Source organism: Penicillium macrosclerotiorum (genome assembly GCF_028827735.1).
Source record: "Penicillium macrosclerotiorum strain IBT 26536 chromosome Unknown utg000002l_segment0_segment0, whole genome shotgun sequence".
NCBI classification, from domain to species: Eukaryota; Fungi; Ascomycota; class Eurotiomycetes; order Eurotiales; family Aspergillaceae; genus Penicillium; species Penicillium macrosclerotiorum.
The window spans coordinates 1,133,166-1,155,939 of NW_026643082.1; the positions used below are offsets into that span (position 1 = coordinate 1,133,166).

The 22,774-nt window shown below is 51.4% G+C and overlaps 8 protein-coding genes across 8 annotated transcripts; 3 read left to right on the forward strand and 5 right to left on the reverse strand.

Moving 5' to 3' along the window:
- Positions 1 to 738: 738 nt before the first annotated feature.
- Positions 739 to 1,349, reverse strand: N7462_001552 (uncharacterized protein; the record flags this gene model as incomplete). Its single annotated transcript, XM_057073278.1, has 2 exons — positions 739 to 754; positions 859 to 1,349. 2 exons carry the CDS (start codon positions 1,347 to 1,349, stop codon positions 739 to 741), a joined length of 507 nt encoding a protein of 168 aa, XP_056936919.1.
- Positions 1,350 to 4,099: 2,750 nt separating this feature from the next.
- On the reverse strand, positions 4,100 to 10,369 carry N7462_001553 (anaphase promoting complex subunit 1; the record flags this gene model as incomplete). The annotated part of the gene is made up of 1 exon (XM_057073279.1): positions 4,100 to 10,369. The coding sequence occupies one exon, from the start codon at positions 10,367 to 10,369 to the stop codon at positions 4,100 to 4,102; it is 6,270 nt and encodes a 2,089-aa protein (XP_056936920.1).
- A 438-nt stretch (positions 10,370 to 10,807) lies between these two features.
- Positions 10,808 to 12,841, forward strand: N7462_001554 (uncharacterized protein; the record flags this gene model as incomplete). The annotated part of the gene is made up of 2 exons (XM_057073280.1): positions 10,808 to 10,866; positions 10,939 to 12,841. The coding sequence occupies 2 exons, from the start codon at positions 10,808 to 10,810 to the stop codon at positions 12,839 to 12,841; spliced, it is 1,962 nt and encodes a 653-aa protein (XP_056936921.1).
- A 681-nt stretch (positions 12,842 to 13,522) lies between these two features.
- On the forward strand, positions 13,523 to 14,834 carry N7462_001555 (Glycosyl transferase family 8; the record flags this gene model as incomplete). Its single annotated transcript, XM_057073281.1, has 3 exons — positions 13,523 to 13,550; positions 13,651 to 14,179; positions 14,345 to 14,834. The coding sequence occupies 3 exons, from the start codon at positions 13,523 to 13,525 to the stop codon at positions 14,832 to 14,834; spliced, it is 1,047 nt and encodes a 348-aa protein (XP_056936922.1).
- A 623-nt stretch (positions 14,835 to 15,457) lies between these two features.
- Positions 15,458 to 17,737, reverse strand: N7462_001556 (translation initiation factor 2A; the record flags this gene model as incomplete). Its single annotated transcript, XM_057073282.1, has 8 exons — positions 15,458 to 16,018; positions 16,066 to 16,387; positions 16,447 to 16,618; positions 16,684 to 17,084; positions 17,122 to 17,322; positions 17,396 to 17,467; positions 17,533 to 17,602; positions 17,713 to 17,737. The coding sequence occupies 8 exons, from the start codon at positions 17,735 to 17,737 to the stop codon at positions 15,458 to 15,460; spliced, it is 1,824 nt and encodes a 607-aa protein (XP_056936923.1).
- Positions 17,738 to 19,524: 1,787 nt separating this feature from the next.
- On the reverse strand, positions 19,525 to 20,112 carry N7462_001557 (uncharacterized protein; the record flags this gene model as incomplete). Its single annotated transcript, XM_057073283.1, has 1 exon — positions 19,525 to 20,112. One exon carries the CDS (start codon positions 20,110 to 20,112, stop codon positions 19,525 to 19,527), a length of 588 nt encoding a protein of 195 aa, XP_056936924.1.
- Positions 20,113 to 20,405: 293 nt separating this feature from the next.
- N7462_001558 (uncharacterized protein) lies at positions 20,406 to 21,065 on the reverse strand (the record flags this gene model as incomplete). Its single annotated transcript, XM_057073284.1, has 1 exon — positions 20,406 to 21,065. The coding sequence occupies one exon, from the start codon at positions 21,063 to 21,065 to the stop codon at positions 20,406 to 20,408; it is 660 nt and encodes a 219-aa protein (XP_056936925.1).
- Positions 21,066 to 21,697: 632 nt separating this feature from the next.
- Positions 21,698 to 22,495, forward strand: N7462_001559 (uncharacterized protein; the record flags this gene model as incomplete). The annotated part of the gene is made up of 1 exon (XM_057073285.1): positions 21,698 to 22,495. The coding sequence occupies one exon, from the start codon at positions 21,698 to 21,700 to the stop codon at positions 22,493 to 22,495; it is 798 nt and encodes a 265-aa protein (XP_056936926.1).
- Between the last annotated feature and the right edge of the window lie 279 nt (positions 22,496 to 22,774).

Sequence of the window (22,774 nt, forward strand, 5' to 3'; positions counted from 1 at the left end):
CCTACGTTGTTCAACGAAACTAGGTGCCACTGCTCCAGAGCACGAAGCCACGTCAGACACAGAGGCCATGTAGTTTTGAGTCGGTTGGAACCATGAATGATACGGCACTGAGATGCTTGTCCCTCGAACTTCTCGGTGTCATGATATCGCGTACCATTATTGGATCTCTTGCCCTTTTCTGAAAACTTCCTATTTGTCTGTCGATTGGGGACATTCGCGGTATCTGGTATTTGGGAAAACACCCGTGCAATGTCTCTGGTCGCCGTCGGTCTGCCGCGATATGGGTTATACGCGACAGTCCTCTTGAAAAGGATTTCGGCCATAGGATTTCTCCCAAGCCACTTTTGATTAGATTTTTCCAGCCTGTGCATCATTCCCAGCCTGGGAATCATTCCGTACCCCGTCGAGATATGTATTCCCTGATTGAACCGGCCTGAGGTTTGCATTCGCACTCTTGGCCGTCGATCAATGGCAACGTTAGGCCATTGACTATTGATCACCCTTGGAAAGAGGCCAGTGGCGCTTTGCCAGTATTGCCAGCTCCTAAATTGACTCGTCGCTATTCCTAAACACAAGTCCCACTGTCGAAGAGATTCCTTAGTAGTCGTACCAATGTGGATTCCCTTATTATTCAGGCAATATTTTGAGTCGGTGGGCAACCCTGTTGATACCGATCCGGGGCGAAAGTTCCGTAGTTTCATTGGGACAGAAACGTATCGATGTCCATTTTCAGTCTTTTTAGTCTTGACCGGAACTTCAAGGATTCGATACAGAATACCTTGCCTGGAACCCTGCAACCCGGTTTCGACCAAAAGAAGTAATTCGCAACACCGATCAGTTCTATTGTAAGGAAGGTACGGCTTCTTATTTGGGTCGTTAAACGTATCCCACTTAGAACGAAATGCTCTTTCATAGGCATGGAGCTCCTCTTCATTCACATTATCCGGGGCGCTGTACTTGAACAAGTAGACGGAGAGCTGGCCATCATTTTGGGACCTCTGCTCTGGTGATAGTTGCTGCCCAGCTTGCTGTTGCTGCGCGACTGGGTATTGCGGATATTGCTGCGAGGCTGGGTATTGCGGATATTGCTGCGAGGCTGGGTATTGCGGATATTGCTGCGAGGCTGGGTATTGTGGATATTGCTGCGAGGTTGGGTACTGCGGATATTGCTGCGAGGCTGGGTGTTGCTGTCGCCAAAATGGGGGTACCCGGCCAGAGTTGTAATTAATTCCGTTGTTTAGATTGGACGGATAATGCTTTCGAGGCTTTCTCTTTCCGAAGATTGACTGAATCCCTGAATGGGCTCTTTGCCCTCGTCCTTGTCGTTTGAACCTCTGTCCAAAAGACATGTTGAGAACTTCAGGAGGAAACCAAAAGATTGTCCAGACGACTCGTTTGATTTCAAGATCCTTTGGATACAAGCCTCAAGTGAAGGTGAGGGGAAAGAGAAAGAGTGGTTAAATAGTGTGGTCCATCGGATTTATACCGATCCACCACCTGGGCTGGGATTCTGCCACTGTCGCTCTCCATGGTGGACGGATGGGTTGGGTCAGAAGTTGGAGACACTAGGGGCGTTTCGACAGAGTTTCGTTCGGTCAATGATAAAAACCCGCGATATACGGACGATGGCAGATGTTTGGCCAGTATACGCTGTCTTAATGGGCTGACTGTTGGGTTGGTCAAATTTATGCGAGATGATAGGGCTCTTATCTTATTCTGGCTGCATATAATTAGCGCCTTGGAAGAGTGGTTCCCAGCAAGGGATCTGGACGAGACCCAGAGACCCACAAAGAGAGGGTTGCCTTAGTCTCAGGAAGTCTCATAGCTGGCTAGAGCCCATGAAGGCCGAATTCTGGCTATTAATGGCCAGGCTGTGCAGATTGAGAGTGTTGGTCGCATGAAATGTCCCTTCTCGGAACAACTCCCTCAAGCCGCGCGCTTATTTATGGGTACGGTGGCTCGCTCTCGCCAGCTACGCACCTCGCTAGCCGCCATCATCAACTAGCCCAGATTAGCCGATACTGCATCATCTTGCGAACCATAAAGTTGTTACAAGACAGAAAAAAAACCTAAGAGTAGCGGAGCCTGTTTTGTCACAAAGCATCACTAGGCAGCAGGAAGGAACTGCTATCTATATCTAGTGATGCTGTTCCTCCCCTATATAAATCTTTCTGGCCTGATTTATTACCAAAAAGGGACGACATTGGTGTTCATTTTGATGAATAGTCATGTAGTAAATATTAAAACATCATAATACTCATTGCAATTTAACTTGTTCTCGTGACACTTGAATGTAAAGTAGGGGTCAGGCCATAAAGGGAACCACACATAATTGGTCATCTTCTGGATTGCTAAATCCAACAAAGCGAGCAATTGAGCCCACTCCACTTACGCTTTGAGAGCGCTACTGCCATTTGATACCGTGCGAATGAAGACTATTGACTGTTAGGGGGAATTTGCAAATGAACTGCGGCTCTTGAGTTTAATTTGCACCTATCTCGAATAGTATGTACTACTAGAATCAGTTGATAAGTTCGTGCTTTTTTTTAATAGCATTATATTTTAGCATGCTTTCGATATTTCTATACAAACACCTCCTGGGGGCTCACCATTAAAATGAGGGATTGTTTGCTGACAACAAAAGTTTAAAAAAATATATAACAGAAGTGAAGATGGAACATGATATTTATATAGCGAGAGAATAAGAGAAGACCTCATATATCACATTGATCATCCCTCTACTTGTCTACGATATGAGTTCAAATGAAGCAAAGTGCTGCTTGATGGATTGATCATTCAGAAATCTTGTCAAAATCGCAAGGTTGAATCGGCTTTTTTTGGCCCCAGCGGCATTGTGTGAGTGAAGTAAAAGAAGGCCCAGGATGGAACAACCTACCAATAGGATGTCCATCCCAACGGGACCGAGTCAAAACCTCCAGGCATCCTCTACTCACAAGAAATACTACTATTCATAATCGAGGCACCCACGAAGGCAGGTATCCCGGAATTGCTTGAATAGAGATTGACTCTCCATTATACAACTAATAAATCATAAACCACCTGTGCAGATAGAGCTGTAGCCGCGTGTCTTGGCAGCAAGGGTATACCTTGTCCATCAAAGAGAAAGCATAGTCGAGCTGGTGATAGATCTTGAGGATCCAGGAGAGCAACCCCTCTTCCACGATCTTCTGTTGGCTCCTTGGAGTCCCAGTGCGCTGATATCGACCACGCAGCCGAGGCAACCGCCATCACTGGTATGGTAGCATTCGACCATGCCCATCAGCATGCCCGGGCCAGCGAATATCTTCTGATCCCGGAATTAGTTTCCAATGATGAGCTCCTCGATTTCGTTTCCCCGTTATTTAAAGGAATATTATGTGACGATTGCGCACATGAACTCATTATATATTTCTAGATAGAGCTAGATGGTAATTTTGAAGCCTAGAGATTAACGGTAATCTTAGTAAATATCTTTTCTTAGTAGATTTTAAAAGAAGCTTCTTATCTAGCTAGAAATTGAGATAATGTTCTTTAGACTTCATTAACTAAATTGAAATTATAAAGACAAACACTTACCTCACCAAACCAATCTTCCGTTTTGATGAATGCGGCTCGAGAGTGTCGGCAGGGAAGTCGCTGCTGTAGAACTATAATATCACAATTTTTAACTTGAGATTCGGACCTTGATCTACGTCTCGATTCGAGGAACGCCTTATTTTTGTGATGGAAAGAGTTCACTCTCGGCGATTTTAGCTAACTAGAAGACGTAATACCTAAAGGCATCTTAGTTGGTCGCATCAAGGTAAACCCATGGTCGATTTCCGGTATACGTGAAAAGAGGAGGAAATTAACCTACGAACCAAGCCGAGCCTCTCAACCAGAGGTAAAGAAGAAAAAATACTTGGAATGAATGGACATGAATCATCACATTATGGAGATCATATAATACAAAATATCAAATGTTATCGCGGTAGCACCATTGGGGCCCCGAAATGGTAACATAAGCTTGTGTGAAGCCTTGAATGAGGAAATAAGCCAACACACCCATTGCAAAGGAGAAAACATCGGCTCTCGCCCAGTTGAATGCAAACATGCATCTTCAAGTCCCGACATCAGCATTCTGGCCTTGGTCCTCGACCTGGACGCCCCAGATCTGCCACCGCGCCTCCTCCACGAAATCCCTCCTCAGCCACAGCCCGGACTCTTGAAGTTGCGGTTGTGCATGATTGGAAGCGTGAATAGAGTCGTCCTCAGACTGTACGCGATCGAGCCAGTCAAACAGAAGACGAAGCTGCCATAGTTGATCCCGTACTGCATCAGGATCGGCACCTCGGCCGCGCGTGGATTGGACGACATTGCGGACTGTGTGGGACAGAGTAAGTCGGGCATCAACCGCGGAGGTGCGAAGCCACGGTGGAGCGGTAGGGAGTTGTGTACTGATACGAGGGTTTGGGGTTGGAAAGGATGACGGGAGGACGAGGGAACGTTCGCGAATGTCTAAGCCACGAAGAGAAGGGAGATTGAATATCCAGTCCCATGAGGATTGAGATGGAGTTGTCACTGTGGATAGAGGGCCGGAAAGGAGGGCAGCGCGATTGGGCCATGCAGATGGAGGAAGACCTTTGGCTGGGTTCGCAGCTGCAACCGCAGTGCCAGGAAGAATATCTTGCGCTTCACTGAGACCTGTTAGCGTGGAGGCGAAGATGGAGGTCGAGGCACCGGAAGGGCTGTAGGTTGCTTTGCGGCGGAGATAAACAGATGGGTCGCCTTGGCGGAACTTATTACGGAGTGCGTCATCTTGGCTGAAGTCCAGAACGAGGGGCCAATGGTCCGGGCCGCGGATTTCAATGCGGGAAATGCTACTGGGATCAGGAAGAAGACACGGAGCGTTGATGGTGCGCGCCAAGCCGCTTTGGGAGGTGATGGTGATGGGCATAGAGATCGGACGTCGCGTGTCGAGGTCTCGTGGTACAAGACAACGAGGCTCGGCAGCAAGGACCCAGAGATGGCGGAAGGCCTGGAGGTGACACTTGTTGTCCAAAACGGTGGTGGGGAAGATAGGATAGAAGGCACAGAGGAGAGAGGCAACAGCTAGGTCGGATGTGCTGAGGGTATGACTGCCGCCGCCTAGGAACAGCATTCCAATGGCCATATGGGCAGCCATATGACTACCATATGGTGTGTCGGGATCCAGTCTGCCATGAAGCGAGCGCAAACGTCGGAACAAAGCGAGGTCACCAGTACCAGCCATGACAGCCGCCGCCGATAGGGAGACGACATCTTGACAGTTTCGAACGGAGTTGCGCGTGAGCTTGGCGTCGTAATTCGCCGCTGGAAGTCGCGAGATGCGGATAAATTGATCCAGATAGAACAGCAATAGGTCCCGGGCTTGTGTTTGCCCAGAGCCAGCATAGCGAAGACCAAGCGCAAAACAGAGACCGGCAATAATGTTGAAAAATGGCATGTCCTCACTACGAAGCTGACAGATGCCTGCGAGTCGGGCTCGTCGCTGGTATACCTTCGGTAAGCTTGCGTTAACCCAGTCAAAATTGGGCTCAATGCGATCCCACATGATGAGATGCCTTGCGAGTGTGCGAAGAAGGAAAAGATCCGGGCGAACGTAGTCGAAGCGCACAGTAGTGTCAGGAATATCAATCTTTTGGGCCAGGACCGCATCGTTGGTCTTCATAAAAATGATAGCTATCGCAATTGTCGCGCCTGCAGTCGCACGATCAAGTACATGGGCGAGGCCAACGTTCTTGGTACCCACGGCGATTGCCAACAAGCGTTCAACGATATGCATGTCGCGCATGCCTCTTAAATCCTTGCCCTTGCCCAAGTTGATGAAGCCCAGAGCAAAACCGGCTGCTAGACGGTAACCTTCATCCCGTAAGTCTTCATGCGAGGTGGATGACTCGTCCTGATCAACGTTCTCAATTTCAGAGAGCATAACTTCACTCATTCGCCGGTGCTGAGAGCCGCAGTAGAGCAGGCCAATCCCCATAATACCTGCTGTCTGGGTCAATGGTGATAAATTAAGCTCTGCTGCTCCAGGTGGCAGCATCCGGGTTACATGAACCGACAGCAAGCGCGTGATGAGCGTGTCCATGGTACCTGTGTAGGATGCAGAAAGTCCGAGCAACAGACCAATGGAGGTCATGGTATGCTTCGGAGTCAGGTACTTGAAAGCTACCCACTTGGCCAAAGACTTGAGGTGACCGTTCAGACCGAGGGCAAGAAGAAACCCGGCATGCCGATTAGTGAGCTCTTGAGGCTTATTGAATAAGATCCATGATGTATCAATCCCTTTAGACGCTTTGGAGATTGCTAGACCAGTAGAAACACCATTATGAAAGAATGCCCAGCAGACTTTTTCCTCGGTGAACGCGCTTCTATCCGCGCTCACAGTGACATTTGATGGCTTCATAATACACTGTAGCGAGAAGGAAGGGATTGGTAATTTCTCAGTGAGCAGAGGTAGACGCCCACTGAAAGAGAGCATGGCCCGACCAGCTGGAGTAGACAATGTGCGGAAGGATACAAGCTGCACGAGTTCCTTTTGGGCTTCGAACAGATCAGAATCTGTCCAATCAGGCTCGGGTACGCAGTCTGCCACAGGCGCTTTCGACTGGTTTAAGAGACGTGCCGCCTCCAAGAAACGCTTGTCCTCTCGGAACACAAGTCTGGTCACAGAGAAACGGTCAGCTTCTGCAGAGGCTTCGAAGGCATTAATGGCATCAATCTCCAAAGCAGAGCTGCTGATATTACGGAAATCACGTATGGCATCATGGGAGACCACGGGCGGCTGCGGTGTTGCAAATAAATGAGCTTGAGTAGGATTAATTGACAGGTAAAGATCCTCTCGATCGATCAGTTCTAGGAGGATTGCATCCCAGCTCGTTGATGCTTCAATTTGGCATTGCATCACTGTCTCATAGAGCGGGGCGCTGACACCTTCAGGGAATGTGTCAATGATACTTTTTGTGAGGCCCCAGCGATGGAGGAGCTTCATTTTTTCAAGCGGCGCCGAGACACGGTGCACGTCGGCAAGGAAACCATTTAAAGCCAACGTTCTCGGAGTTATGCTGAAGCACTCTTGCCACATATGGCCCTTTCTAGGAGCTGCATCTGGCGCGCTGACAATATCGAGGAGTGTGAGGAATGGCGACGGTGCCTGGCGTGCAGCATTCATGATGAAAGCAAAGATCGACGGGGGCGAGAAAGGTTCACCGGGGACATTGAGGAGAGTAATGCGAGTTTCTTCAAACTGCCAACGTTCAATACTCGCCATCTCAGTGCCAAAATAAGCGCTTTGCTTCCAGTCCCAGGATTGCCAACCTAACCAGCCACCAAGCTGCGCGAGGACAGGGGTGAGAAGTCCAAGGGGACATCGTGATTCTTCACTGTCTGAAGTGGAAAGCTTCTGTTCCTCTCGCAACAAGTGAAGACCAACAAGGATAGTGCCTAGTGCCGTGCATCTTGTATTCTCAGCAAATGCACCAGAAATCGGCAGGTAGCCATCACGACCAGAAGCCCGAACGCCTTGGGAGCTCTGGAGGAATTCACGACTTAGAGACACACAGCGGAGAATGTATGGATTGCAGCGATATGTTGTTCGGCTTGAATTAGGCTGGTCAGTCTTCGGAGTCCGAGTTACTCCGCGAGCTGCAAGATCTGCAATCGCATCTTGTTCAACGATCCACCCCCATGCACTTCCTGTCATCCATGGTGCCGCAACTCCAGATGATCCGGATTCCAAATCGAGCATGGCTTCCCAGCTATCCAAATCGATATAGCTACCACTGCTTGACCGGAGAAGACCTTTTTTCCGACGAGTTCGCTTGGCTGGTGTTTGGGCTGTTTGAGGTTGCTTGATGAATGGGATCGCCAGAGAAAACAAGACGATGACCATAGCAGTCCACTCAATCTCATTCTCAATTTCTTCTTTGCCTTGAAGCCATTTCATAGTCTCCCACCAACCCACTAGGATACCATCTCCGGCTTTCTCAGTATCGCGCAGAACAAATTTGCAGATTTGGAGAACTTTCTTGACGAGATCATTGCGAGGCTCCATGTGGATCTGCAGTCGATGACGCTGCCTCTCGGAATCCACTAAATCGACTTTTCCTTTCGAGCAGCTATGATCGAAAGCGTGAAACACGAGATCTGGATCTGCCATAACGCGGTTGACGCCGCTTTCTCTCGAACGACTCACGAACTTGTTGGCTGAAACTCCATGGGGCTCATATAACTGTAATGGGTTGGGAATTGCAACCTTCGCTGGACTCCCCCAGAGAGTTTGCAGCGACAACTCACGTTGTCCATTCTCCAGGACGCTCAAAGTAAGAATACGGGAAATATCACCGTCGGTGACTTTACATGCATCCCATACGTTTGGTACATGCTGAACACCTGTTGCATGAACTAACAATGGGCGCATATCTGGTCTTTTAGTCTTTTTAGCCGCTCGGCTTTTTGATACTGCCACTCGTTCCGCTCTCAAGTTCATGATAGTCATGTTTTGAGATTCCTGGTCCACGATACAGACCGCCACAAAGCTTGCGTTTCCGTTGAGCGCACTTCCATAGGCGGAAGAGGATAGAGTGCATATTTGCAACTGACTGGATTTTGCTTGCTGAGTAGAACCACGGAAGTTTCCCGAAAACCTAGCAGAGAAGCTCTCAACTTTGGAGAGCAGCAGTTCCTCCGGTAGACCTGATGCTGATTCGCGAAGGGCGATGTTCTCAAATCCTTCGGAAAGAACATCGCTGTTTAGTTCCTCGAGTAATCTGTCGACTGGCGCGTCCACGAAGCTGCCTGCCGTACTATACACAGACCCTGTTGCAGGAGGTAGAGAGCTACGGGGATTGAAACCAAAGCTCCCCCGGGTGCTGGTAGCCCCGATAGATTGCCGAAACCCACCATGAGGCACAGTGCTTGATTGGCTGCCAGTGGCAAGATCTGAGAACGCAATCCGGTCTTGACTTGTGGCAAGATCGGTTCGCGCAAGTAGCGAGCTAACTCGTCTTGATGTTTTGAGAGGCACCCCGACATCGCCAAAATCTTGTGCAACTCTTGATGCTAGATCATCCTCGCTGTCATTTCTATTCTCAAGCTGCTGCGATGTATTCCGGTTCTCTGTCCATGGCCCGAAGCTTTCGCGCGCTACTGAAGGCCGGGCGGCTGGAGTAGTCGCACCAGTCGCCAATCCAAAGTGTGAGCTCCGTCGCTTGGACCGACTCCCTTCAGTGTGACGACGGTTCTTCTCCTTGGTGGAGCCTTCGCTATCATCGTCTCTGTAACGCGCAGTCCAGACCGTATACAGTCCGGTTCCTGTGTTCATAGTCACGACAAGAATCAGAGGACGGTCTGTCTGGGCTCGCCCTGAGTTTGAGAGCTCATCTCTGGGAGAAATGTATACAATCTCATCGGCCGGGTCCAGTCCCTCTAGCCCCGATGGCCTTCGTTTGGCAGAGCTTCCCACACTGCTCTGGAATATTTGAGATGGTTGCGATGTCACGACTAGTCCCATTTCTGAGTGAGGGTCAATAAGTGAGAAGACCCGAGGAAGGTCTGAGTTAGGATTGGAATTCGGGGCCCACGCCGAGGTCTGCAAAGAAGACAGCTTCAGAGACTTTCGGTTTCCCTTGCTTGGAGCTGGTGGTATATTTAATGAGGCGCCGGGGTCGAAGAAGGAGCTGGTCATAAAAGAGTTCGGGGGTGCATTTTGTATTTGGGGTTCCGTCTTGTCGTCGGGAACCTTTCTCTGAAATACAAGTCCACGAGGGGTTGCAAAGACAGAGTCCACTTCAAAAGGAAGAGGGATTGTATGGCTGTTCCCTGCAACGAAAAAGATGTGCGCCTGGGATTTGAGGACCACAACCAAGGCCCGAGAGAGCTTCTCATGGACTTGCTGAGCAACCACTGCGGTCTTTGAATCTCCATGCAGATCCAATGTAGAGGCCAAGTTGGGTATTGTCGAATCCTTCCCGTATCGCTTTCTTTCTTTTGTTCGCGAATTGGGTACAGCTCCAGCCATGCCAGATCGATTCGAAGGTGCATCTCCCGTAGTTTCATGACCAGAACGCTTGACCTGCCCAGCTGCAAACTGAGTGAATAGAGCAAATCGAATCTCTTCTTTCTCTGGATCAAGTCGAAAGACTCGCCTCACCATCCCTGCGCGAGACCAGACCACGCAATGCTTCGTCCATACTAGCTCGTCGTCCACTGGACCTGTCAAACCGTTCTCATCCACGCATGTTTTCCACTTGTACTGATTCTCGGGTGGATCAGGCGGAAGAATTCCTTCAGTAATCAGGTAAGAGACGGCCGCGGCTTCGTGGAGGCCGAGTGAGCGAGTTGTTGCCATGGTGGGATGATTAACAGCTAAGGTAGCGATCCTAGTGCGCCGTCACGTTCAAACTTATGACGGCCCAGGCTGTTAGACGAGCCGTTTCCATTGTCAAAATCGAATTTAGTCCAGGTCGCTCTGCCAAGGAGCCATGTTGAAGCGGGTGTGAGTTGCAATGTTGAATGTTGGAGGACGCGCGCTGGAACGCGGACGGATCGACCTGCCCGACTTACTTTTGCTTCCGACCAAAACAACCTTCCGTCTTCCTCCAACCACCACCGCCACCTCATCTCCCCTAAACCCCGTGCAAATCCTTCTTTCCGGCTCGAACTGATTTGCGACATCTTACTGATCATCTTGGGCCATTGAGATCGAGCTTGTTGATTATCCCCTGTGGTGCCGTGTGGCGCCTGTGCTCAGAGCTTTCGCACTCGAACAGCTCAGACGACCAACGGTATGCCTTCATTTCCCACAAACCCGCTTGTGCGGTCCAGAGAAGATGGTCTACAATTGAGGTAAGGGATTTTCTTTCTTATACCCCCCTGCGACCGGGCTTTGGGAGCTAATACGATATCTGTGCCCTCTAGCTATCGACTTCCCCATCGCATCCATGCAGCCAAAGGGTACCCGCTGCGAGCTCCCAACGGCTCTTCGATCATTATTTATGGCTATGACACTGGATTGAAAGTGATATGGAGGGGAGGGAGACACTTCTCGGAACTAAAAGTGCCCGAACCGGTGGCACAGCAGAAGAATGCCGCGAATAGCGGAGGCGACTCAGTGATGATCATTGACTCCGATGAAGAAGAGGCCGTCGAGGAACCACCAATAGTGCAAGAGCCTACATATGAGTTCCTGGGAGAGGAAACTGAGGTTGACCCTGCTTTTCCGTTTGAAGCGGTCTTGCGACAAATCGATATCCCTTTGGGAAGTCGAATCCTTGACCTTGCGGTCCCGCGTGTTCATCCGGACGCAGCGCGGTCATCTCTTGATCCTTTCCCCCCTATTGCTAGGAACATGATCGTGGTGTCGGCTGTCTGCTCAGATCTTTCGACGCGAATCGTGACCATACCAATCGTTCCTCCCCACCCTGCACAAACCGACTTCCACAGCTGGGAGATTCAGACGGTCATGATCAACGGAGGTGTCACCCACCAAGACATTCCACGAGGTGTGTCACTTACGTTCACCTGCCAGGATACGGAAGAGGAGGATCATGGCAAATCTCGCAGCCGTGTCGGGAGGTCGGAAAAATGGGATCTGCTCATTGCGACACACTCGGCCGAAGGATCCGGTGTTCTCTTGCTCCATCGCATTCCAATCCGAGAGGATTCCTCTGGCAAGGGCACCGTATATCGCCTATCTGAAGAGGATATCGTCTCTCAGCGCCGAGCACTGGCTGCACCAGCTCAAAGAATTGCATTCAACCCGTCCACATATCCCTCAATCCGTCATTCAAATCTACTTGTTGCGTTTCACAGCGGTTGTGTAAAGGTATATTCATGCTTCTCTGTTCAGAAATTGTCCAAGACTGCGCGTCGGGCTTCGATCCCGCAAGAGCCCCATGATACCGTTGACAGTGAGGGTCGATGGCTCATCAGCTTGTACCCCGGCTTTGAGCAGGGTTCTACGGGGCTTACGCGACGAAAGACTATTGTTGATGCCGACTGGGTTCTTGGTGGTCGAGCCATTATGATTCTTTTGGAAGATGGCGAATGGGGTGTTTGGGATATTGAAGGCGCTGGTCCTGGAACCGCGAAGGGTCCGCTGCATCGCCAGTCCAGCGTGCAGGGTGTGACTGGGGGCTCATTAACCACATATGCTGTTAGCGGACGTATTGTGGCTCCCCCTACCAACACCCAGTCTGACGCTGAGCATCGACCACGATTTGCCCCCATGACGCCGTCGACAAAACGTGTTCGGGAGGATACGCTCCTCAAGGGGTCCATGAACGCCGCGAGTCCCTCTCTCCGTGGGCAAATCTCAGTGCTACAAACCAACTCTTTAAGCGACACCCTTCCTGATGAGTCCATTCTGGTGCGACATGGTCGTCACAGCGCTGTTATTCCGAGTTTGCTTTCTCTCTGGCGCAATGCGGTGCGTGCCACTGGCACGTTTGATGCCTCGAACCGGTGTCGTGTGACGCCGTTCCAGGATGTGAATTTGATGGGCGAGAATTTCCAGGCTATCGGTCACCTTCCCGCCCCTGTTCGTGGTTCCAGAGCTGCGGAGTCTCAACCATTTGACGTGCTTGTGGCGGCGGAGCATCACATCATGATCATTGCCCCCCGCCTAGCTGAGTCCGAGGAGGGTACTGCTGCTGTAGCACACGCGATCAAACAGGAAACTGCGGCCGAAGCTGACCAGATGATGCTGCAACGAGGCGAGCTGGATGTGGAAGGAATGGGCCGGCTGTTAAACGGCATGGCGAACGGGACCGGAGCTCTACGCATGGGCAGTCCTGTGAAGCGGACGCGCATCTTTACTTGAGTATCGGCTTCGACAATAGATGATACCCATGCTCCAACGATGAATTTCTTCCAATTCCTTTCTCCAGTTTACTAACTATTTTTATTCATTCCCGTCTACCTTAGGGGTCCCTGGACCCAAACCCATTCGCGCTGCAAGGTGGAGCGCAAGGCGAGATCCATGCCTTGAAATTCCTTCGTCCGAAGTGAATAAGCTCTGTATCGGATGCGATATATCAAAAACCATCATTCACGAAGTGCTTGCACTTCAGCCATGGACCATTGCGTCTCTGAGCGACATCTTGTCGCTGCGCCCGTATTTGATTCTCGGGCCTCCTGTCTTCTTTAAATGACCATCGCGAATCCCGATCTGTCCTTGGACAAGCTCTACATCGGCGGGCGTGCTGACCAGGATGAGAAAATGGCCGAAATCAGATATGGTGCCTTTAATTGGCTCCGATGGGACACTAAGTTCTGCAAGTTAGTTTTGGTAGGGCAGTGCCTGCAGGCCGGCCGGAAGAGGCCCATGGCGCGATCGAGTCTCCGAACGCCATTTGGCCGATTGGCAACTCGAAACCGGTTCCACAATCCAAGTTCATCAGTCATCCATTTGTTTCCTTTCTCTTTCCTTTCCCGTTCTCAGTTCAATGCATCATCCCTACCTTCTGCATCAGCACCTTTCAGGCCGCAGCTGAAGGTCTCCATGGAGTCGCCCGTCCGCCCGAAGCGGGGTGAGTAGCCACACATAGCCCCATCCGCTCATGAGCTATGAAAGACACTACATACACCATGTCTTCCGCCCTCAAACTAACCATGCTCTCCCTACATCAGTATGGGCCTCGCTTATTACGAATCTGGACTACTTGCCGGGCCTCCTAACCCTCCACCATTCCCTCCACAACCCGCGACCAGACTCATCCACCAATTTCCCCGCCTCGCCCACCTCTCCGAACGATGGCATTCCCGACACGACCTCCAATCCCGCCGCTCGAGGCACCCGCTACCCTTTCGTCGCTTTCTACACCTCCTCCTTCCCGACCGAAGGTCTCAAGGTCCTCCAAGCCCGCGGCATTTCGACGCAATGGGTGCCGAACGTCACCCCCGCCACCACACGCGAGTATGAGCAGGACCCACGCTTCATAGAGACCTGGACCAAGCTGGTTGCGTTCTCGCTGACCGAGTATGAGCGGGTGGTGCTGCTGGACGGTGATATCCTGGTGCGCCGCAACATGGACGAGCTCATGGAGATGGAGCTAGATGCGCCGGAAGTGCTAGCACGCGGAGCGGGGACAAAGGTCTTTGCGGCGGCGCATGCGTGCGCCTGCAATCCGATGAAAAAGCCGCATTACCCCGACAGCTGGTATGTCTCTCCACTTCCCTGCCCTCTCCAACTCCCATTTTTTTCTCAATAGATCTGTCTGGATCGCGGGTGTTCATCGCGCGCTCGAGTCCGGACCAGCAGAGAAGGCTCTTTTCTCCCGTACATTCTATAATGGCCGCCGAACTAACCACCCTCTCCGACCAGGATCCCCGCAAACTGCGCCTACACAAGCCAACACCCCGTGCCCAGCGTCGCGCAAACTACGGCCCCGGCGCCCTCTACCGGCGTCGGCATGCTCAATAGTGGTGTCCTCGTCATTGTGCCCTCCGCCCATACGTACGCGGAGATCACCATCGCGCTGCAAGACACGGCCCGCATCTCGGCATACGATTTTCCAGACCAGGAGCTGCTGACCGACGTCTTCCGGGGCCGGTGGGTGGCGCTGCCGTACGTGTACAACGCGCTGAAGACATTGCGCTGGGCCGACGTGCACAGCGCTATATGGCGTGACGACGAGGTCCGCGCCGTACACTATATCTTTGCGCGGAAGCCGTGGCATGAGGAGATCAAGCCGGAGCATGAGCTGCGGGCTATCAAGGGCCTGGATGAACCTGGGGTGTGGTGGTGGGAGGCGAATTGGGAGCGAGCGAGAGGGGAGAGGGAGGCGGGGATTGTAGATAAGTATTCGGAGTAAGCAAGGAGTAGGGAACTTGCATTGTAAGTGAATAAATGGTATTTGAGACTCGAGAGGTGGGCAAAAGAGTTTACTGGCTTGTGTCTTTCTTACGCGGATTATGAGTTATGGCCACGGATATGAGCTTTTTTTTTTTTTTTTTTGCGTACCACTAGGTTCATTCTTGGGAAAGAAACTCTACTTTGCATACACGATCGAGACTCTTTCGGAGGTTCTATTGGGTCCTATATCTTCTTACGCAGGACATGCATTCAAGCGACAAAATGCAGCAGCGAGGACGATGCTCCAGCATGTTACGATTACCGTCCTTGATAAGACGAGCATAGAAACTCCCCTGCTTCTCCTACACGCAGACTAAATATCTGATAGCTTCAATCTGGATGTTCATTTTCTCTATTTTCTCGCGAACATAATAGGCGGGATGAGGAAAGAGTGGGAGAGAGAGCGCGCGCGAGATGATGCAAATATACAATGCACCATTGTAGAGCGGGAACATAGATGCACACATCAATGCATATCAACTTAACAACACCCATGAAACAGACTCCGGATCTACCGCGATGCGAGAAGATAAAAGACCAGTCGGAAGAGCAGGAAGCAGAGAGAGCAGCGCCAAGGCGGGCTTAGCCACTGAACCCAACCGCCTCGAGCTCCTTGCGGACCGCGTCTTCCGTCTGGATCTTCTTCATCTGCGTGTCCTCCAGCTTCTCGCCACCCGCAAGGCGCATCTTCAACTCGTCAATGGCCCGGATCTTCTTCAGCAGGCCACGGATCTTCTTATCCTGAGCCGTCGGGTTAAGGTCCACAGCCGGGGCTGGGGCGGCCACTGGAGCGGGAGCAGACTTGGGTGCGCCGTTGACGGGCGTGCCGTTGTTCTTGCCGCGTGCGCGGTTGCGATCCGGGCTAGGGCCGGTGGGCGCGTTGGGCGGGGGCGCGTTGTCCGGGACGCCCTCTTCGCGGGCCTTCTTGGCGGCCTCACGCTTCTTCTTGTTCTTGGCGGCGGACTTGGAGAGCTTCTCGTCGGCACCAGGGAGGGCGACGCCACCACCAGGCGCGGCACCTGGGGGCAGATACTCCTCAACGGGCTCGGCACCGGGGATATCACGGCGACGGGACTTCCCGAAGCCATTCAGGCCAGCAACGCCGGCACCGGGCACACCCTCGCGAACGTAGGCGGCACCGCCCTGGTCCTCGCGCTTGAACGCGAGCGGGGTCAGCTGGCCACGCGCACCGGGGGGCGGTAGGCACCGGCAGGCTTGACGGGAGCTTTACGAGTGCTCAGGTACGCGGTGGCAGAGGGGTGAGCCACGGGCAGCTTGGCAAGTGGATCGCCCAGCGGATGCTGGGTGATGCTTTGGGGGCGCCAGGTGACATCGTACAGCTCAGTCATTTCCTCGTTATACATGAGGCCACCACCAACGTGCCAGATGCGCACGCCGTTATCAACACGCAGGCGCGGGCTGGTAGTAGCAGTCAGGATATACTGTCCGTCGGGGGACCAGTTACACACACTGGCGTTGGAGGCCTCGACGGTGGTAATCTTATGATAGTTCCTGTCCATATCATAAATGTCCATCTGACCGGCCAAGTTCCCGAAACCGGCAACTAGGACAAAACGCCCGTGGGGGAAAAGATGATGGTATTCCGCGGGCTCAGAGGGAAAGTGTGCTTCGGTACACCGCGCATATTGAAGATGGTAGTCTTGGCGGGCATGTAGCCGTACACAACACCAAATTCCTTGGAGTTGGGATTCCAACTCACGTCGTGAATGGGTCCTTCCTTGTCTATTAGGGGAAAACAGTCAGTCAGGGCACATATTCCCGTCCAAGTGAGATCAGATTCAACATACCAAGATCGACCCGCGAGTCAAAGGCGCCGCTAGCGCTGAGTAGGTACAGAGTAGTCTCGCCATAGTAGCTCTTACCGGTCTTGTCGACCTCGGTCTGCGCAAGCACGATGAGGGTTGTGCCGGAAGAGTTCCACTTCAGCTGAACCTTGTCACCCTTGAAGAAGCTCTTCTGGGAGACAGGAGCGCCGAATTGTGGCACAATAAAAACCTTCACTTGGGCGGGTTGACCCTTTCGCTCGGGAACAAACACCGCAAGCGAATGGGTCTGTCCCGGCGAGAGAGCGAAATCCGCCACACCCTCCACACGTAGCTTATTCCAGACAGTTTGCAGATTGTCACTCTGGTAAAACTGAACCTCGTTGGTCACAACGCGCCCGCAGAGACGCTCGTCGGGGGGTGTACTGCAGGTTCCAGCCAGTCTGCGACTTCTGGACGAACTGGCCCACGACCGAATTCTCGTCTCCGGTATCGACCGTGCGCCACACCTTGAGGTTCTTCACAGCGTCGCCATTAGCATCCTTGGAAGGCCGTTGCCAAGTGATCACATAGGTGCCCAGCGGAGAAAAGCCCAGCTCAAACACGTTGTCGGCGGGGATAGTCGAGACGGTGTGACCCACAGAGGCGTCAACAATGGTGACCCTGTAGCAGAAATAAAAAGCTGTGGTTAAATTGGACATTCATATAAAAGCGGGAGGGTCATAAGCTAGCATACTGTTCAGGCGAAGCCCATGCATAATAGCGGCCGCACGGCGAATAAGCGCTACAACGAATGTTCCCTTCGGGCCTAGAGCAGCAAAGAGATCGAAGTCAGCGATGATCAAACTCAACAACAAGAAAGCAGATTCTTACCTCACAAACCCCGACAGAGGCTCATAAACAGGGGCGGCATCCATGATGCCAACTCCCTTGAGAGTTCGGTCTGGAAATGAGTCAGCCGCTGTCAAACTAGTATAGCGTGCTCAACTGGGGAGGATCGCCTCAATCAATCGCATCAAGGGAAACCGATGGTTATGAGAGGAATAGACGTACAAGCAAGCTGCGTAGGCGCCGCCATCTTGAGATCGAATTGCTGGATAAAAACCACCAAAAAGAACACAAAGAGTTTCAAGTCTGTTCCACGACAGTCGATAATCTTCTTCTCAGTTTCTGATCTAACAAAGCACCAGAATGAGGTCGAATGAAGAAATGCACAGTTCGATCAGTATGAATCAGACTCTGATGATCGTCGAGCGTAGCAGGGGCACCGCCACACAACGTTTGTGCAAGTTTCGAGAAAGAAGGCACAGAGCGGGTAGTGACACAAAGGCTCGAGATGATATGGCGACTCGAATCAGAATTGAAACGATCTGTCCAGTAACGTGGCTAATGGTGGAGTTTGGGGCTGATGAGCACGAAAGCCAACAATGGGCGGGTGCGAGGCGAAACTCAATTGAGACAGGCGGGGGATAGCAGCGAGAAGAGGCGTGTCGGAGTCTTCGAACTTCTTTGCTAGACAAGTCAATGCCAGCAGCGAGGGGTAGAGCCGAAGAGGAGAGGGGGAGGAGCGGAGCGGAGCGGAGGGTGGGAGGGTGTTGACGGTGGGTTGGAGAAGGGAAGAAGCGGGTGGGGAGAGATTGAGTGGAAAAACGAAAATTCGGGTTGCGCTGCGGCCACTAACTTTCGGGGGCGGCATGCCGTCATTTGGCTGGCGGATCGGGGCCGAAGGGCCTAGGCACTCTCAGGCAGTTGTAGCTATATAGAGAATTGACACTGCGCTCGGGATTGAAGCTGTACATAGTCTACTGAATTGTCAAGTTAGAAATTTTTGGATGACTTAGGTGCTCGATTTCATTTGCTTTCTACAAATCGCCTCCCAACCAACCTTCACCATAACTAGTCCTACGCCGCCGAGTTCTCCTAGGTATTCACAATACTATATCTATGGATCTTGAAATATCTAGCCAAATCCACGCAGGTCGCCATACTGCAAAGCCTCTGTATACTAAGCAAGCGCATGCGATATAGACAGCATAATGATTGGTGAGTGGGGCTTTCCTATCTCGGCTGCCGCCGCTTTGATGAGGGCGCTCTAGAGCCAAGTCATGTGAGCATTCAGTAATACTCAGCAACCACTCAGTGACTCGGATCACGGGGTGCTTACTCACCGTCTGATACTTCGCGCCCAATTAGCTTCAGGATGAACGCGATCTAGAGCTATATGGTGTAAAGGGAAAAACGGGGGAAAAGTCCCACTTTCTTCTCCCAGAGAGTTTGATAAATCGAACAAAGGATTCCTTGGTATCTTTCAGAATCCTGTCGAAAGCAGGGCACAACCCTTGGGGATCACCAATGATCAAGGACCGCGAACGCATTGTACACACTGTATCTAAGTATCTTTGGCTATGCTCAAATGAGTTTTCCGGGTATCGTGATCCTTGTCTGATTGACAGATTGCTTGACCTGACAACAAAAAAATTTTCTGTAACACCAGGTCAAAATTGAGTGTAGAAGAGTATAAGGCATTCCACAGAGCTCTGTAAAGTGATCAGTAAAGACGAAAAGAAACTGTATTTCGCCTAGTAACCAGTTTCATCACCCTACCTCAGTCGTGCCTCCCAAAATTGGAAAAAGAAGGATCCTCAGCGCATGAGAACTAATATAAGGCAGATTTTCCATTCAAATAATATTCACCATTTCCATCATTTGTTAAGGTCAGGATCGCCGCATTAGTGGCGAAGGTACGATCTCTGCTCTTTATTAGAGGGAGAGAAGTTATCTATATTCAGGAAAAGAATTGCACAAGAACAGAGCTAACTTGTCCGTGAACCAAGGAGATTACTTAGTAGAGTGATTACATTGAACCTAGACAAGGAAAGTCTCGGCAGAGGCGGTCTCTAAACTCCGTCGGCCACGACTTGTAAAAAGCAACCAGCATCCAACAGCCAACACTGGAATCGCGATGGTCCAGTACACCCAGAATCGGCTCTCACCAGCTGCAAAGTCCCCTCCCATGGAAAAGATTGCTGCCACAAACGAGATAGGTATAAAGACCGTCGCTAGAGATGTCAGATACCCCACATGTAAAGCCTGCTTGTTAGAGGTGACGCTTTCCCGGATTGATACAGCCTGCATATAGGCCTGGAGAATGTTGTCCGTTTTCACCTTGAGCATTTGCACAGCTTGCCGGAGACGATCCCACGCCTCTGCCTCCCAAGGCTCGAGAACGTCGGTTTTCGAATACAAGCCTAAAGCATCCATGTTGCGCTCGAGCTCCCAAGCAATCGAGTCGAGCGCCGACTTCGCCATCACCAGCCGAGCAAAGTTGCGCGGGTGCCACGGCTGAGCCCAAGAGTTGTCCACAAGCTCCGTGGCAGTTCTTTCGAGCGTGATGCTTCCAATGCTCATGCGGCATGACTCTTGAATGACTTGGGTTTCGACAATACGCAACATAGCCGTCCACGCGGATAGAACAATCCGGGTGCACGTTTGTATGCATTCGTTCTTATTTTCCGCCGGCTGTGGTCTCATTGAGGGGGCTAACAAGCACAAGTCCTTGAACATGGATTCCGTGGGTGGTGATTGTCCCCGAAGCGACGCACAGAATGGGTACCACGAACCCTGCTGCTCCAAACCTAGGATCATCGGATCCACCAGCTGGATGGAATGATTGCGATCAACCCTTCGAGGAATTGGGGAATCTTTCCATCGTACAGTATCACCCAGGGGAGGGTCTACCAGAAATATCACTGCAAGATCTTGTTAGGCAGCCCACAAATTGAGACCGCATAAAAGAATAGGGTGACTTCACTATTTCGAGGCGTTGCGCCCTCGGTGCTCCAGAAGGACAGATGCTCGGGGCTCTCTAGTGGACCATTCATATCGCCAAAGATCGTCTTTCGGGAGAGAAGACGATTCCCATCTGCCTCTATCGAATAGAAGGGACTTTTCTCATCACCGATCCGTGCTTGGATTCTCGCTCGATGCAGGCGAGGGAATCGCAAGATAAATCGATTCTTCACGTCGTAGTGTCGTGGCGTCCTGTTCAAAAGACTGCCGACAATGGGACAAGACCAATGCGCCGCGAAGAAATCAGGAGGAACTTTGAGATCCTCTCCTAGAATTTGGATGAAATTACGCGGGAGTCCTTCCAGAATAAAAGCCCGCTGCTTTACATCGTTCGGCGGTTGATTCAGATAGCGCTTGAGGGCTCTGGATGTCTCCAACGTTCTCACGACTGGGGCAGTAGCGACTTGAGCATCTTTGAATTCAAGCACAGCTAATTGCCCCTCTTCTGCAAAGCTGCCTTCTTGGTCAGAAAGATGACTGAGAAAGCCAGGATAATTTTCCTTCAAGGTTGAGTTCAGGAGTGACCAGTAGGTCTCCTCTTCTAGTAGATCAGGCATCTCGGGCGTCGGATGGATTGTGGACGAGAGACCACGATTTCTCAGATATGTCGATATTTTGTGAGCAGGGCCCCAGCGCGGTATAGATCAGCTTAAAGTTCTAATCAATAAGCATGATTACTCCACAGAATCGGCACAAGCTAAAGGACTCGAGCAAGAATATGCGACGGTACAGGGGGCTAGAATTGCCCGAGTTCAAAGCTGCACGCTTACAGCTTATAAGAGCCCACGGCTGCATGCAGGTAGTCGAAAGAGGAATCGTCGAACGACACGTACTTCTTGCTGGTTGGTAGTGACCGTCAATAGGCCCTACTAGCCCGTGGCCCTAGGAACTGGATCCCCTCGGGTTCTCTCAGTCTAGATGACCCCATATAAGACGGGGGACTCATCTCATTTTGGGGGCCAACGTGGGTTGACTACGATTTCCATCTGCTCGCTCACGTCTCCAGTCGATCTCTCTGGGACACTCTTCCACGGGAAATCTGCCTCAATTTTTCATTGAAGCCGATTTCAAGGCCTCTATTTTAACCTCTCCTACATAACAAACAATCCGACCTTGCTTGCAGAGAGGAAGGATTTGGTTTCGGGCTGATCTTACCGATCTTCATGCAGGTCTGGTACACGAATCTCGAATGATCATGGGCGGCACCGACAAGAGTCCCGACCAGGGAACTATACAACCATTCGGAATAGTTTTCACCGACAAAAAGCTTCCAGACATACTGGCAACATGTGTGACCTGCTTCGACTACGCCATACAAGCCGAGCCCGATAGCCGGGTAAGACTATCTCTCAATGTCCTTCGACTTCGACTCACACGATGGGGCGAAGCATCGGAGATTTATAAGAAACCCGCGTCCTGGGAGCACGACGCCCACCCCGATGATCTGGACGAGGTGAGGCAGTCTTTGCTGAATATGATAAGCCTATTCGAAACCAAAGCCGAAGAACAAGAAAAAGATGAAGATGAAGATGAAGATGAAGGAGAGGATCCGGCCTTAGCTCCGACAGATTTGGTTGTGAACGACACAAGTGGCCCAGCAAAGCTATTGCAAGAAACACTCTGCAAAATCGCTGCTGAAAGATCTCAGCAGGGCACCAAGTTGATTGACCCCAAATACATGGAATGCAGCTGGTGGTCCAATGCACGATTAAAGCGCGCGGCGAGTTTCATCGACATCCTGGAAAGCATGTTTGGCTCTCGGCGCCTCAAAGAACTCTGTGCAAACGATCTCCTCCGGATTGAAGACGAAGTAGCCCTCGCGCTTCTGAAACTCATTGCAACCGACCTGGATCCCTGGATGGTGAGAGCGTGGGCACCCAACAATCACTTCCGAAGTCTCGCATTTAACCTCAGTTACCAGCTAGGTAGAAATGCGAGCTACGCTTCCGGCCTCGGATTTTCCGATCACTGGCATTCATCGTGCTGAAGTGGACATGGTCTCGGGTTATAATACGCCGGCCGCCTGGGGAGAGTGACGTGCGGTTTCTCTACTAGGAAGCCCCTCTACTAGGAAAGACTTGGACTATAGGAATTTTGTATCATTTCTTTTTCTGACGATCCTGCTACATCTGGTCTTGGGATTATCCTATCTGGCACTGATCTCAACCGGTACACGTACTCTCGCTTCATTGTAAAAGATATTCTGGTAGATTCTATCAACAGCAAAACGCCTCCCTCCCCTACCAGGGTCATCTCGCAACTAGAA